Source organism: Eschrichtius robustus, chromosome 12 (genome assembly GCF_028021215.1).
Source record: "Eschrichtius robustus isolate mEscRob2 chromosome 12, mEscRob2.pri, whole genome shotgun sequence".
NCBI lineage: Eukaryota > Metazoa > Chordata > Mammalia > Artiodactyla > Eschrichtiidae > Eschrichtius > Eschrichtius robustus.
In genome coordinates, this window is record NC_090835.1 from 70,433,509 (window position 1) to 70,447,917 (window position 14,409).

Genomic DNA, 14,409 nt, shown 5'->3' on the forward strand with positions numbered 1-14,409 from the left:
TAAGTCATGTAGATGTCAATGGTCCATCTCTCTTTTAAATAGGTTTGTATTGTTCAAAAAAATAGTTCAAGGATTATAAAAGGTTCAAAGTGAAAAATCTCATACCTATCCCTGTCTCCCACCCTCCCATTTCTCACCTTCCCTCTCCATATATTAGCCATTGGTATTAGTGTTTTGTGTATCCTTTCTTCATATCTTCATGCAGATATGGATAGAGAGACTTTTTTTTTCTCCCTTATTTACACAAAATGGCATTATCTCTTTGTTAGGCACAACTCTTCCCCTTTAGCCTTAGTCTCCTCATTTAGAAAAAAGAGGATTGGGGCTTCCCTGGTGGCACAGTGGTTAAGAATTCTCCTGCCAATGCAGGGGACATGGGTCGGAACCCTGGTCCGGGAAGATCCTACAGGCCTCGGAGCAACTAAGCCCGTGCGCCACAACTACTGAGCCTGCGCTCTAGAGCCCGTGAGCCACAACTACTGAGCCCATGTGCCACAATTACTGAAGCCCACGCACCTAGAGCCCGCGATCTACAACAAGAAAAGCCACCGCAATGAGAAGCCCACACACTGTAACTAGAGAAAGCCCGTGCACAGCAACAAAGACCCAACGCAGCCAAAAATAAATAAGTAAATGTATTAAAAAAAAAAAAATCCCACTTGGTCATGGTATATAATCCTTTAAAAAAAAGAAAGAAAGAAAGAAGAGGATTGTATCAACTCTCTCCAGGGTCCCATCTCTCTGACATTTTCAGACACTGGGAATGCTTCTGAGCATTGACACTTGACAATGTTTGGCCTTTTGGAAAGTCACACTTGTATGGCTGGTTTTGTTGGTAACCTCAAATTTAGAGCACTCAGGGTGTGGCTTGCAGACTCTGGTATTTCATGCTTTAAGAAAATCCAGTACAAATGTCAACATTTCCAAAGCAAATTAGGGAATGACTGTTTGTATTACAAACAAAACTTGCATAATGATTCACCAAAGGCATCTTTTATGTATTTACATATATTTATTTATTAGATAAATAATACTTGGTACAACATTCGAAAGAGTGTACAATGCGAACTCTCTGCCTTGATCCCAGGTCACTGAGCTCTCCTCCCCATGGGCCACCTTTGTCACCAGTTTCTTGTTTTCTTCCGTATTCTTTGTATATGCAGACATATCCGTATAGATCCTTTTCTGAGAAGAGCACTCTAAACGCATGGCTTTGCACTTTGTACTTTTCACTGAAAATGATATCTTGGAAATCCTTGCACATCGGGACAAGTAGAACTGCCTCATTCTTTTTTTAAGGGTTGTATAATTTTCAGTGATGGATATACCAAAATAAATTAATCTAAAAGGGGTCGTTAGGGAATTTCCTGGCGGTCCAGTGGTTAGGACTTGGCACTTTCATTGCCGGGGCCCGGGTTCAACCCCTGGTGGAGGAACTAAGATCCTGTAATAATAATATAATAATAATAATAATGATGATGATGAAAGGGGTCATTCTTTTTTAACAGTGAACTCCATTTTTCCATGGATAATCTGATTTAATCCCTAAAGTCCTGTTTTCAGTTGCACTCTATTATAGGAACGAGATTCTCTCAGGGTGCTTCCATTTCTGTGCAAACAGAGCAGGCATCAGTGCCTAAGGACGAACTTGTGCCAAACAGAAGCTCACAGTTTTCACCTCCTAAATCTTTTTTTTTTTTCCAACCAAAGGTCTCACATATTTATTTCTGAGCCAACCTACTAGTGCAGAAACATAGAAACAAAGAGAAAAATCATTTTCCCAATAAAACAGATCCAGCTATCCAGATAGTGATGTTTTCAGAGTGATATGGTAAGAAGCAAGTGACTTGATACAGAATACATATGTGTGCCATCTCATGTACGATTCCTTATAGAGCCAGCTTGATTCTTCTCCAACGTCTCCTCTTGGAGTTATATCTGATTTTATTACCAGTTTTCATCCGAATCCACTGGGGAATGGGACGATTCTGCTTTTGTTTCTTAGCCAGGAACTGCTTGATCCTGAAAGTCTTGTGAGAAGACATGGTGAAGAACAGCGTCCTTACCTCCTAAATCTTAAAGTTGAATTTCAGACTGCTTCAAGATCCTCAAAGCTTTATCTCTCTCTCTCTCTTTTTCTTTTGGCTGTGCCACTTGGCTTGCAGGATCTTAGTTCCCTGACCAGGAATTGAACCCAGGCCCCACTGCAGTGGAAGCACAGAGTCCTAACCACTGGACTGCCAGGGAACTCCCCTCAAAGCTTAATCTTCCTAATTTTTAGAATAAGTTTTTCCCTCTCCTAATTTTTACAATAAGCTCCTTTTTCTCTCTCTCTCCACCTGCTCCTCATTACTGAAGCTGAACAAACTAATGTAGCATTTTTATTTAAGCACCGAGATTTTGACACCTGCCTCATTCTCTGAGGCTCTGGTGACCACTAGCAGCTCTTAGCCCGGGCAGTCCCCAGCTCTGCCCTCATAACAAGAAAACTTCTCTACAGTCATACTCACTCAGTTAATATACGATTGATTGGTTGGTTGAATGACATAATCCGGCACTATATACTCAATAAATAGTAGGTATTATGATTATATCCTCTATTTTTTTTTTGTGCCCCAACTCAAAGAAAGAAGACATGACATCCATGAATATTTTATAATCCTAATCCTAGTTGACCTCTTATTTCAATTCAAATACTCACTTCTCTTAGTTCTGTGACATGACATTCTCCTGCTTTTCTTCCTACCTTCTGAGTTTCCCTTGCTGATTCTTCTTCCTCTACTGGGCCTTTCCCCCAAGTTTGGCAGTTTGTCCTCTTCTTTCTCGCTGAGGCATGTCAATGACTCCTGGGACTCCAGAGACAAACACTGTGTTCTGATGAACCCCAGATGGATGTTTTCAGCCCATATCCCTCTCTGAGCTCCAGACCCATGAATCCAACTGCCTCCCTGTCATCTCTTCCTGAACTGACTGATATGAAGCCTCTGCCACCTAGAGGAATGAGAGCTCAAAACAGAAATAAAGGTACTGGGATGTAAGGTTTTGCTGGCACGTCTGGAATTTGTACCGACTCTGCTAGCTATTTCAGATCTCTTCTATCTTTTTCAATTCTTTGATTTTACTAACCCGTCCCATCCACTGACCCACCCCAATTAGCAGATCCTATCTCCTCCCGCTTCACAGAGGCCATTAGACAGCTCCCTCACCTCTGCCACCAAATCTATGATTTCTCCAGCCTTTTCTCCTCCTATTTAGGCCAATTTCCTACCTGAGCTTTGGCTCGTGTCACTTCCTAGTTCCCCAGGGGTCTTTTGCTAATGAGAGTCCCCCCTCTCCATCCTCTTTTCTTTACCTGCTCTCTACTTGCTGCTTCCTATCAATGTTTACACATGTTCAAAGGTTCCCCAACCTAAAAGCCTCTTCCTTTGACTCCCTATCCAGCTCCTACTACTGCCCTTTACCATTCCCTTCACAGCCAAATTTCATGAAAATTTGTCTGTTTATTTCTACCATCTTTTATTTCTACACCTCCCACATCTCAGCCTCCTGCAATTTTTTTTTCTTCCCACAATCTGCTGAAACTATTCTTGACAAAGTCAACACAATGTCTTCCGTATTCTTTAATCCAACGGTCCTCATGTTGCTTTGACTTTTCTGCAGCATCTGCTGCTATTGAGCAATCCCTTCTTCTCCTTTCCTTGCTCTTTTCCTCACGACACTATTTCATAAGTGGTTCTGGGTGGCTCACTGGGTAATTGCCAGCTCAGGGACTGTATTTTCTTTCTACCTTCACAAACACCTAGTTATCTCTATCTCACCCTTTGGGTCTCAGCTCAGGGTGCCCTTCCCTCTCTGCACAGACCAGTCCACATGGCTTCCTGTGCTTTGCCTGACTAGCAATTATCATAGATTACAATTAGATGTGTAGGGTCACTCTACACCCCCAGATTTTCCTCTGAGTCATATCTAATTTCCAGGGACACTGGTGGTGACAGGACATGGGGGAAAGTGGCTTTCTGCTCCTGAATATCACCTGTTATGCTGGCCAAGCTGAAATGTACCGAGAGGTCACAGTCCTCATGAATGCTAGTTTAAAGGGATCTGAATGCTTCCCTTCATCCTCCTCACATATTTACATTTTTTTCCCTATGTTTTTCCAGACTTTGTCCAAAGTGATCATTAGGAATGATTAAAGCAGCAGTCTCTGAGGGTGGCCTGATAGTGGCCACACAGCCTCTTTGTATGAAATTTTGCCTAGCAACCACTGAAGACACAAAAACAGTTATCAGGGCACTCCTCTCATCCTGGTTCCTAACTCCACCCCAGAAGGCCTGGTCCAGTTATGGGGGCACAGCACCGGGCCTTGTGTGGAATGCACAAGCTCCCCAGCCACACTCTCCTCTAGTCTGGGAACATTGATCTCATCTAGAGGTCCAGTAGACCCTTGCAAACCTTCAGTGTTGTCTCTGTACATGAGTCCTTTCTGCTTCCCAAAGCCAGAAAAAGACTCCTCTTTCAGCTGGGTCCACCCTTCCCTGAGTTGAGACAACAAAAATTTAGTTCACTGAATGGAGGTAAAGGCCATGGAGAAAAGAAAATCCTGTGGACAAAAGCCACCAGTTAATATTCCAAAGTAGCCTCCTGACATAGTACTGCGGATCAGAATAGAGGGAAATAGGGGTTTGGAGGCAATAGATGAATCCAGAAGTGCCTGATGCCCTTAGTAGATAAATAGATATGGCAGAAGGAAAAAAATCGTTTTGCCAGTGAATAGAAAAAGAAGGGCTGTTTCATCTTCAGCTTTACACAAAGGAATTTCTGGGGAAAAATGGGAAGAGTTTGTGATTGCTGAATTGCAAAGGGTATGAGTCATTTGTAAATATTAAGAAAAATAAAACATGTGCTTATGCCTAAATGTAGCTAGCAAGAAACTTAATAATCACCCACGTATCTCCCCTTAATTATCGAATTAATCTAATTACTTCCTACCATCTTTTGACCCTTCTCTTCCCACACATCCCCACTTATTATTTTTTACCTAAATGACACAACAGTCACCCGAAACAAAAAACCCACAGATAACCAAGAGAAGCCACAGGTTTGAGAAAGACTCCCGTTATATTTTCATGTCACTCTATATTAACATACCTCCTTCTTTTAGAATCTCAAACTCTGAGAGGAAAATATAAGATGTAAGTGGAAGGCAAAGTGACCTCATGCGTTTCTGCAAATACTGTTGGTTCTCCAAGGGTCAGGAAGCCGACTCCAGAGGCCTCTTGCTTTTTGATAATCCCTCAGGACACAGCAGAACAACATGCATAAAATGTCTGAATACAGGTGACTAAAACTTGACTCTACCAGGATGGAGTTTGTCCAGCTGCCTCCTCTCTCAATGCCAAAATGCACCTTGAATTCTGCCCCTTTTTGGTTTATTGAGAAAGATCTTAAACAGTTAAATATTTTTTCTTCTTATTGACATCCACACAGTGGAAATCTGGCCTTTGGGGGCCCCTGCAGCTGACTTTCTCCCATGATACTCTCTCTATATCTGCCTTTGTTTTTGAATGCTCTGCTTTCTTATTCTCACTTATACTTCTCTTTGGAGAGAGAGCTTTGGAGAAACCAAAATAATTGGACTCCAGGGAGAGCTGAGTTGCAGAGCTGAGGTGTAAATGAACTGACAAAATACTTTTTCTCCATATCGTGTTTTTATTTCAAAACCTTGCTTAAAAACTGGTTTATAATTGAAGTATTCTATTTTTTAATTATTATTATTGCTATTAACAATTACTTATTGAGTACCTAATTAGTGAACATTGTACTAGGCTCTTCAGCTAGGTTCTTTCAGCTGATTGTCTGGCATCCATGAGAAATAGGAATTGCTACACCTATTTCAGAGATTAGAAAACGGAGTGTCAGAAAGAAAGGACTAGGGACTTCCCTGGTGGCACAGTGATTAAGAATCTGCCTGCCAGTGCAGGGGACACAGGTTCGAGCCCTGGTCCGGGAAGATCCCACGTGCCACAGAGCAACTAAGCCCGTGCGTCACAACTACTGAGCCTGTGCTCTAGAGCCCACGAGCCACAACTACTGAAGCCCGCACGCCTAGAGCCCATGCTCCGCAACAAGAGAAGCCACCACACCACAATGAAGAGTAGCCCCTGCTTACCGCAACTAGAGAAAGCCCGCGCACAGCAACGAAGACCCAATGCAGCCAAAAAGTAAATAAATTTTAAAAAATTTTTTTAAAAAGAAAAGAAATAAAGAGCTAATAAAGGGCAGACAGAGGCAAATAAGCAGAAAGCTAAGGAAGCTTAAGCCACAGGGCCCTCTCTTACATGGGCCCCTTTCAAGGCCCGGCGCTTAATTCTGAATACATGAGTTCCTCTATTCTTCTCCTTAAGAAGAGCTTTCAAAATTGCATAAAGCTTCAGTTCCCACAAAGTCTGGATCTGTCCCTGGTGTGGAGCCAGTATGTGAACCCAGAATTACCTGACTTGGAAGTCTATGCTCTTCACACAGAACTATTGTTCATTGTAAAATATGAGTCAGAAAATATAACTTCTGCTCCCTAAATCTGCTGTAACCTTGGACACTCCAATAATCTTAATAGAGCACTCTGTTCAAATACCACTTGAATCACTCCTTCGGAGAATCAGAGACATCTATCAGCAGATACTCACTTACCACCATGTGGCAGGTGGGATGAGAGAGGCCCTGTAAGAGAGTAGTTCAAAGGACTGTCTTTGAAGCTGGTTCCCTGGGTTAGAATCCTGGTTCTCCCACTTTATCCGTACCTGTGTGTGCTTAGGCAAGTTATTTAACCTCTCTGTGCCAGAATTTCCTCTTCTGAAAAATGGGTACAATAACAGTTTCTACCTCATAGGAGTTTGTGTGTGTCTGTTTGTACATATATTAAACGAATTAAAAGGGTTTTTCAAACTGCAGGTCAAGACTCATCAGTGGGTCAGGAAATCAACTTAATGGGTTAACTGCATTTTTTAAAAAAATGAAATAGAATCAGAATACAATCTAACAGAAGATATCAGAATGCATTACACACAGTCAGGGTAGGTAATTATTTTCTGAAATCTTTGGTTTCCATTGTGTATGTATGAGTGTGCTGCATTGCTTTGTAAAATGTATTTCTTACGGTGAGTCACCACCCAAAAGTTTTGAAAACCTGAGTGAATACAGGCAAAGCAATTAGAAGTATACGAGGCAGGCTTCCCTGGTGGCGCAGTGGTTGAGAATCCGCCTGCCAATGCAGGGGACATGGGTTCAAGCCCTGGTCCGGGAAGATCCCACATGCCGCGGAGCAACTAAGCCCATGCACCACAACTACTGAGCCTGTGCTCTAGAGCCCACGAGCCACAACCACTGAGCCCGCATGCTGCAACTACTGAAGCCCGCGTACCTAGAGCCTGTGCTCTGCAACAAGAGAAGCCACCACAATGAGAAGCCCGCACACCACAACGAAGAGTAGCCCCTGCTTGCTGCAATTAGAGAAAGCCCGTGCACGGCAATGAAGACCCAACACAGCCAAAAAAAGTAAATAAATAAAATAAATTAATTAAAAAAAAAAAAAAGAAGTATACAAGGCTTCAAGGCCTGGGAATAATTCTCTATGCCTCTCAGTTCTGTCATCTGGATTTGAAGCTCCATCCTCTGAGCCATCCTTCCTTTTTCATGAAAGGTACACGTTTACAGGTAAGTAGTTTTATCAGCCTGCTTCCTGTCTGTAGAATTTTGGGGGTACAACTTCTTTCATTTTATCTTCTTTTTGTCACTTTCAGTTCAAGCTGTCAATGTTTCTGCTGGTATAAAATTCTCAAGAGTCTTGTAGGCCTCCTGTGCATGTCATGGGAATTCACTCCAGTAGACACGAGGCTCTTCCTCTTACCTTTCCTGGATAATTTCATCTCTATTTTTTTCTTTTGTTGAGATGGCTGATGGGATCTGTGAGTCACACCCTTAATCTCTTCAAAGAGCCTTTTTGGTCTACTACAAAGAAAGCTGCTGTGAACATTCATGTATAAGTCTTTGTATGGACATATGCTTTCACTTCTCTTAGGTAACTATCCTGGAGTGAAATGGCTGAGTCATATGGTGGGTATATGTTTAATTTTTTTTTCTTTAAATTAATTAATTTATTTTTTGGCTGCTTTGGGTCTTCCTTGCTGTGTGCGGGCTTTCTCTAGGTGCGGCAAGCAGGGGCCACTCTTTGTTGTGGTGTGCAGGCCTCTCGTTGCGGTGGCTTCTCTTGTTGCGGAGCATGGGTTATCGAGAGCACGGGCTTCAGTAGTTGCGATGCGTGGGCTCAGTAGTTGTGGCTTGCAGGCTTGGTAGTTGTGGTGCACGGGCTTAGTTGCTCTGTGGCATGTGGGATCTTCCCGGACCAGCGCTCGAACCCTTGTCCCCCTGCATTGGCAGGCCGATTCTTAACCACTGCGCCACCAGGGAAGTCCCTGTTTAACTTTTAAAGAAATCGCTAAACTGTTTTCCAAAGTGGTTGTACATTTTACATTCCCACCAGCATTGTATGAGAGTTCCAACTACTTCATATCCTCACCAACATTTAGTGTGGACAGACTTTTTAATTTTAACCATTCTAACGGGGGGATTACCTAATGATTTTAACAGCAGTTGACAATATTTGCTTGAATCAAATTCATTAGAGCTTGCAAAATGCTGATTTATTATTTCTACATTGATTAGCTGGCATTCATCAGTAAAATAGACCTTTCTCTCATAAACTGAGATTACGTAGTTACCCTAAATACAGTGCCCATTAGAAAGGAGGTTAAATGTTTAATTCCTTCCCTTTAATTGCCAGTTTTCAAAACAAAGAGTTATTTTAATCCTTACATACCTTTTTGATTCAAGTAGGTCATTCTTGTTTTCCCGTTTTGCAATATGAAAGATATGACTATGAGACTCAAAAGGGCTTAAGGAAATTGCTTAAGGTCTCAATCTCAGCCAACAATCAAAAATCCTGATAAGAGTTTGTTTCTAAAATAAAAGTCTTGGTTGCCAAGGTACTTTGAAGACTCTTCACAGTATGCCTGTACTGGGCGCCTGCTTCCTAGTAACGTGCTCAGATTTACTGAGAAACATCTCATCTCCCCGCCATTAACTCCTTCCCTGACAGCAGGGTCATTACCCTGAGTGTCTCACAGGCTGTTGTGCTGCCCTTCCCAGCACCTGCTGGCGTGAGGCGGAAGTTGAACACTGTGGCGCAACAGGCCTGGAATACTTTCCTTTGCCAGGAAAGACCCTTCACTGACTTCTGTCTGAGCAGGCTGCTTTTCTTTCAGAAATTAGAATTAATTAGGGCTGACCTCCTGGGCTCTTTTCCGAGCAAGGATGGGGCAGAAAGTAGCAAGTGGCAGAAAAGCCAGGAATCTGAAAGTGGGTTTAGATGGTGGAGTCAGTAAGGGACACAGAAGCTAAGGGGTAGATGGAGTGATTGACGTTCAGCTGGAAGGCTCTGGAACAGAGGTAGCAGTTGCTAAAATGTTCAAATACATCTGTGTTCTTCCGTAAATAGCTGCTGCTCTGAGAACTCCCCACCCATACCCCAGTGCCTGTCTTCCTCCCGCCCTGGCACCCAGTCTCTCCTCTCATCACCCTCCCATGACTGTTTTGATTAGCTAGGGTCCAGGCTGAACTATGGTTAAATATTTTGAATAACTGCCCTGGGTGTGGACACAAAATGGATTGGAATTCTCACTGGTGTGACCTGGCACCTATACTCTAACTTGAACATGAACATGGTGTTGTCAACCACTGTTGAGACAGCCTAGATGCTGCCTACCCTTGGGGTCACGCACTCATGGGTACTGGGTTGTAAGGTCACATGTATTTCTTACTCTTGGGATCAAAAGTTTGAAAAACCCAAACTAGGGCATACCAGGCAAAGGAGGCTGAATGCAGAGGTACACAGCTTGTTTCTGGAAAGGAAAGACAAGCTGACTAGGCGGTAGGCCAGGCCGGAATGAAGGCTGTGCGACTCACGGTCAATCAACAGTGGCCGGGAAGCAGTGAGAGTCAGATGTGGGGCACAGGATGGAAAGATAGTGAATTGGAGGTCTGAAGTACATTGGGGATAAAAGAAAGAAGCATGTGTATTGGATGTATGGTTCAGGCATGAAGGAATAATCACCCCACCAAAGATAAAGCAAAAAACTTAAGTCCGGAAAGTAGAGGAGGTTCCTCATGGACAGACACATACAGGGAGCCAGGAAGAGACCAGGAAGGAATTCTAAGGGCTCCCTACATTAGTAGGCAGTGGAGAAAGAAGCACTCTGAAGGGCACTGAGAAGGAGGAACCAGAGAGCTGGGAACTTGCAAAACTGGGAGGAGACAGAAATGCAAGAGTAAGGGCTTAACAGGCTGAAATATAATAGGTCAAGTAAGATAAAGGCCTCCAGATCCCTGGGGTGCCTCAGAAGTAGAACGGGCCTATGATTAGTATCCTGACTGCAGGGGCAAGCCTGGCTTGGTAATTCTGAACTCTGGGACCTTGGGCAAGTGACTTAAATTCTTGTGACTCAGTTTTTTCACCTATAAAATGGAGATAATAATTCCCTGGCAGTCCAGTGGTTAGGACTCAATGCTTTCACTGCCTTGGCCCGGATTCATTCCCTGGTCAGGGAACTAAGATCCCTCAAGCCATGCGGTGCAGCCAAGAAAAAAAAAGAAAACATAAAATGGATATAATAAGAACATCTACCTCAGAGAGTTTCAAAAATTAGATGAGAGAGAGAGAGAGAGAGAGAGATACTCTCTGAACCGGGTTTAAAATGTTATTCATGCAACATATAAGCATATGCTAAATTATGATAACTATGGTACCAGCTACCTAAAATTTTTTATACTTTCTGGGCTTGAGTTTCCTTGCATTGGTGTATAAACTCTAGAAACTCAGGAAAGAGGAAAGAAAGAAAGACAGCCATGAAGGAGCTGAATAAAGACAAATCTCTTTCTAATCACAGAATTAAGCACACATTAAATGGGGAATTTCCTGGCGGTTCAGTGGTTAGGACTCAGTGCTTCCACTGCTGTGGCCCAAGTTCAATCCCTGGTCAGGGAACTAAGATCCCACAAGCTGTGCAGTGTGGCCAAAAAAAATAATAATAATAATCACACATTAGAAATTATGACATTGGCACCTCCACTCTGCCCTCTTCAGTTGCTTTTTGTAGTTGTTTTTGAGACTAAACTTGCTTCCCTGTATTTGTGACTTTCAGAGCACAAGCCAGGGTCACTAAAATAAAGATTTCTCACCCCTTAGCTGCACAAGCAATACTTTTATTCTGGCTTGGATCCTTTTCCAGACTTCTTTGTGGGCCCGAGAACCAAATAAGGTAATACACTGAGGCAGGCATGGAAGTTCAGGCGCCACCGAGGGGGGAAGAGGGTGGAGCTGAAATCAGAAAAGGAGCCTCAGGAACTGAGCTGACTCAGGGGGCCGGGCACAGTGAGGAAGGACCACTGTTCACGTGACACTTTGTTCCTTAGGGTTCCCGGAGGAACGTGGGGAGCTGAAAAAAAACACACACACCCAGAGACGGCAAAGGCAGTCTTTCCAAATGGCTAAAATTTCTGAGCATTGCTGCTTTCCACTCAAGTTATCACCAGGCTTCAGAGCCAGACTTGAGGTTTGAATCCCATCTCCATCCCTTACAAGCTGTGTGACCTCGGGCAACTTACTTAACCTCTCTGTACCCCAGTTTCCACTTACTTTAAATGCTACAATAGGGCTTCCCTGGTGGCACAGTGGTTAAGCATCCGCCTGCCAATGCAGGGGACACAGGTTTGATCCCTGGGCTGGGAAGATCCCACATGCCACGGAGCAACTAAGCCCGTGCGCCACAACTACTGAGCCCGTGTGCCACAACTACTGAAGCCTGCGTGCCTAGAGCCCGTGCTCCGCAACAGGAGAAGCCACTGCAGTGATAAAGTCCACCTGCCGCGAGGAAGAGTAGCCCCTGTTCGCTGCAACAGAGAAAGCCCGCGCGCAGCAATGAAGACCCAACGCAGGCAAAAATAAATAAATAAATAAAATAAATTTATAATAAATAAATAAATAAATGGTACAATAGGGAAATTCCCTGGTGGTCCAGTGGTTAAGACTCACGCTTCCACTGCAGGGGGTGCGGGTTTGATCCCTGGTCAGGGCACAACCCTCATGCCACACGGTGCGGCCAAAAAAAAAAAAAATCTAAATGCTACAATTACATTTTATAAATCCGGTAAATTCCAGAGAAAACCACAGGGTGAAAATTATTGTGTGTGCTGTCGGGGGAGCTGCTGCTGCACTGGAGAAAGGTATTCGGTGGGGGAGCGGGCGGTGCCAGGGAAATAGAATTACACGCTCTCAGCTAACTCACAAACTTCAGTTGTCATGTGACATATCCCCAGACTAGGAGAAATTAGATAATCAACTGATGAGTATTGGAAAGTAATTATGGACCAATTTAAAATGAAAGTTTTAAACCCAAGTTATTTTGGCTCTTCAGTAAAAAGAATTTTCATTAATTTTTATTAAATGTAATTATAAAAAATTAGACCATACAGAGAAATAAATAGCCAAAAAAAGAGAAATCTTCATCTTACCACCTAGAGGTAAATGCTATTATTCTGGTATATAAGCTTTCCTACTATTTCTCTGAGTCTATATGTGTGTGTGTGTGTGTGTGTGTGTGTGTGTATAGGGCATATGCACACACATGTAATACTTATATATTTGAAAAATAAATCATACCTGCATTGTTCTGTAACCTGCGTGGGTTTCTGTGGGGGTTATTTGCTGGTGGTTGTGCGGGGAGAGTGTTAAGAATAGTTGTGAATCCTCTTAAAGTCCACTAAGTGGCCATCAGCCTTCCCAGTTTCCTTACACACATAATTCCTCTTTGCTGATTCAGTGTTTCCCAACCTTTTTGATTCTGTAACACACTTTAAGAGGACTAAACTTTCCCAGGACACAGCATGGTGAATGAGAGGAAGTATAACCTGAACAGAGCCATAAACTATAACCTGAAATGAACAGGTTATAGTTCATAAATGAACAGATTATAACCTCATTTGCTGGCCCTGCCCCTTAAAGTTTAAAACAAAAGCAAACAATGAAAGCTCATGAAGCAAGCTACAGAATTTTATCTGGAGAATAAAGCTTTATCTGGGTATATTTGTAATTTAAATTCTGAAATATGTGGCAAGCAATCAGCAGCAATCTAGACATCCTAGGGAATGTACATCAACTATACTTCAATAAAAATAAAAATAATAAAATAAGGGACTTCCCTGGTGGCACAGTGGTTAAGACTCCACGCTCCCAATGCAGGGGGCCCGGGTTCGATCCCTGGTCAGGGAACTAGATCCACATGCATGCCACAACTAAGAGTTTGCATGCCACAACTAAGAGTTTGCATGCCGCAACTAAGAGTTCGCATGCCGCAACTAAGGAGCCAGTGAGCTGCAACTAAGGAGCCCCCATGCTGCAACTAAGACCCAAGGCAGGGCTCCCCTGGTGGCACAGTGGTTGAGAATCTGCCTGCTAATGCAGGGGACAAGGGTTCGAGCCCTGGTCTGGGAAGATCCCACATGCTGCAGAGCAACTGGGTCCATGAGCCACAACTACTGAGCCTGCGCGTCTGGAGCCTGTGCTCTGCAACAAGAGAGGCCGCAACAGTGAGAGGCCCACGCACCGCGATGAAGAGTGGCCCCCGCTTGCCGCAACTAGAGAAAGCCCTCACACAGAAACGAAGACCCAACACAGCCAAAAATAAACAAGTAAAAATAAATTAAAAAAAAGAAAAAGACCCAATGCAACCAAATAATAAATAAATAAATAATTTTTAAAAAATGAAAAACAAAATAAAATAAAGTAAAAGACATGCTAGGGAAGGCTGAAAAGAGACCAGGAGCAGGGGGTGCAATTCTGGGGTTCCCTACCTTCCAACCTCCCTTTGCTCTAAGATCAAGGCTGGAAAGATTGCAGCAGAGCCTCTGGGCAAGTGTGGGGAGGGCTGGGAATGAGAGCTTCACACTCATTTTTGATGAACATTTATCATTTTTTATGTGTCAGGCTGGCTTCAGGCTTGTGACAGGAAGGGATCTTGTGGCTGAGAAGAGGTTTAGGAAGAAGCTGGGAGCCAGCCTGTCTCTTCCAAGTTACTGAATGTAAACGTTCCGTAAATGTTCTGTAAAATGCTACACTATTTTGATATCATCAACAGCATAATTATTCTTTTTCTTTCTCGTCTTGCTCTCCTCTTGTGGATTCTCTCCTTTTATTTTCCTTTCTTTCTGACTTTTTTAAAAAGTTTTTTTGATGTGGACCACTTTTTTAAAAATAAATTTATTTATTTATTATTTATTTTTGGCTGCATTGGGTCTTTGTTG

The 14,409-nt window shown here is 43.1% G+C and overlaps 1 protein-coding gene across 1 annotated transcript; it reads right to left on the reverse strand.

The window, feature by feature from the left end:
* Positions 1-1,889: 1,889 nt before the first annotated feature.
* On the reverse strand, positions 1,890-2,045 carry LOC137773923 (large ribosomal subunit protein eL39-like). The gene has a single exon (XM_068559011.1). The coding sequence runs from the start codon at positions 2,043-2,045 to the stop codon at positions 1,890-1,892; it is 156 nt and encodes a 51-aa protein (XP_068415112.1).
* Positions 2,046-14,409: the final 12,364 nt, after the last annotated feature.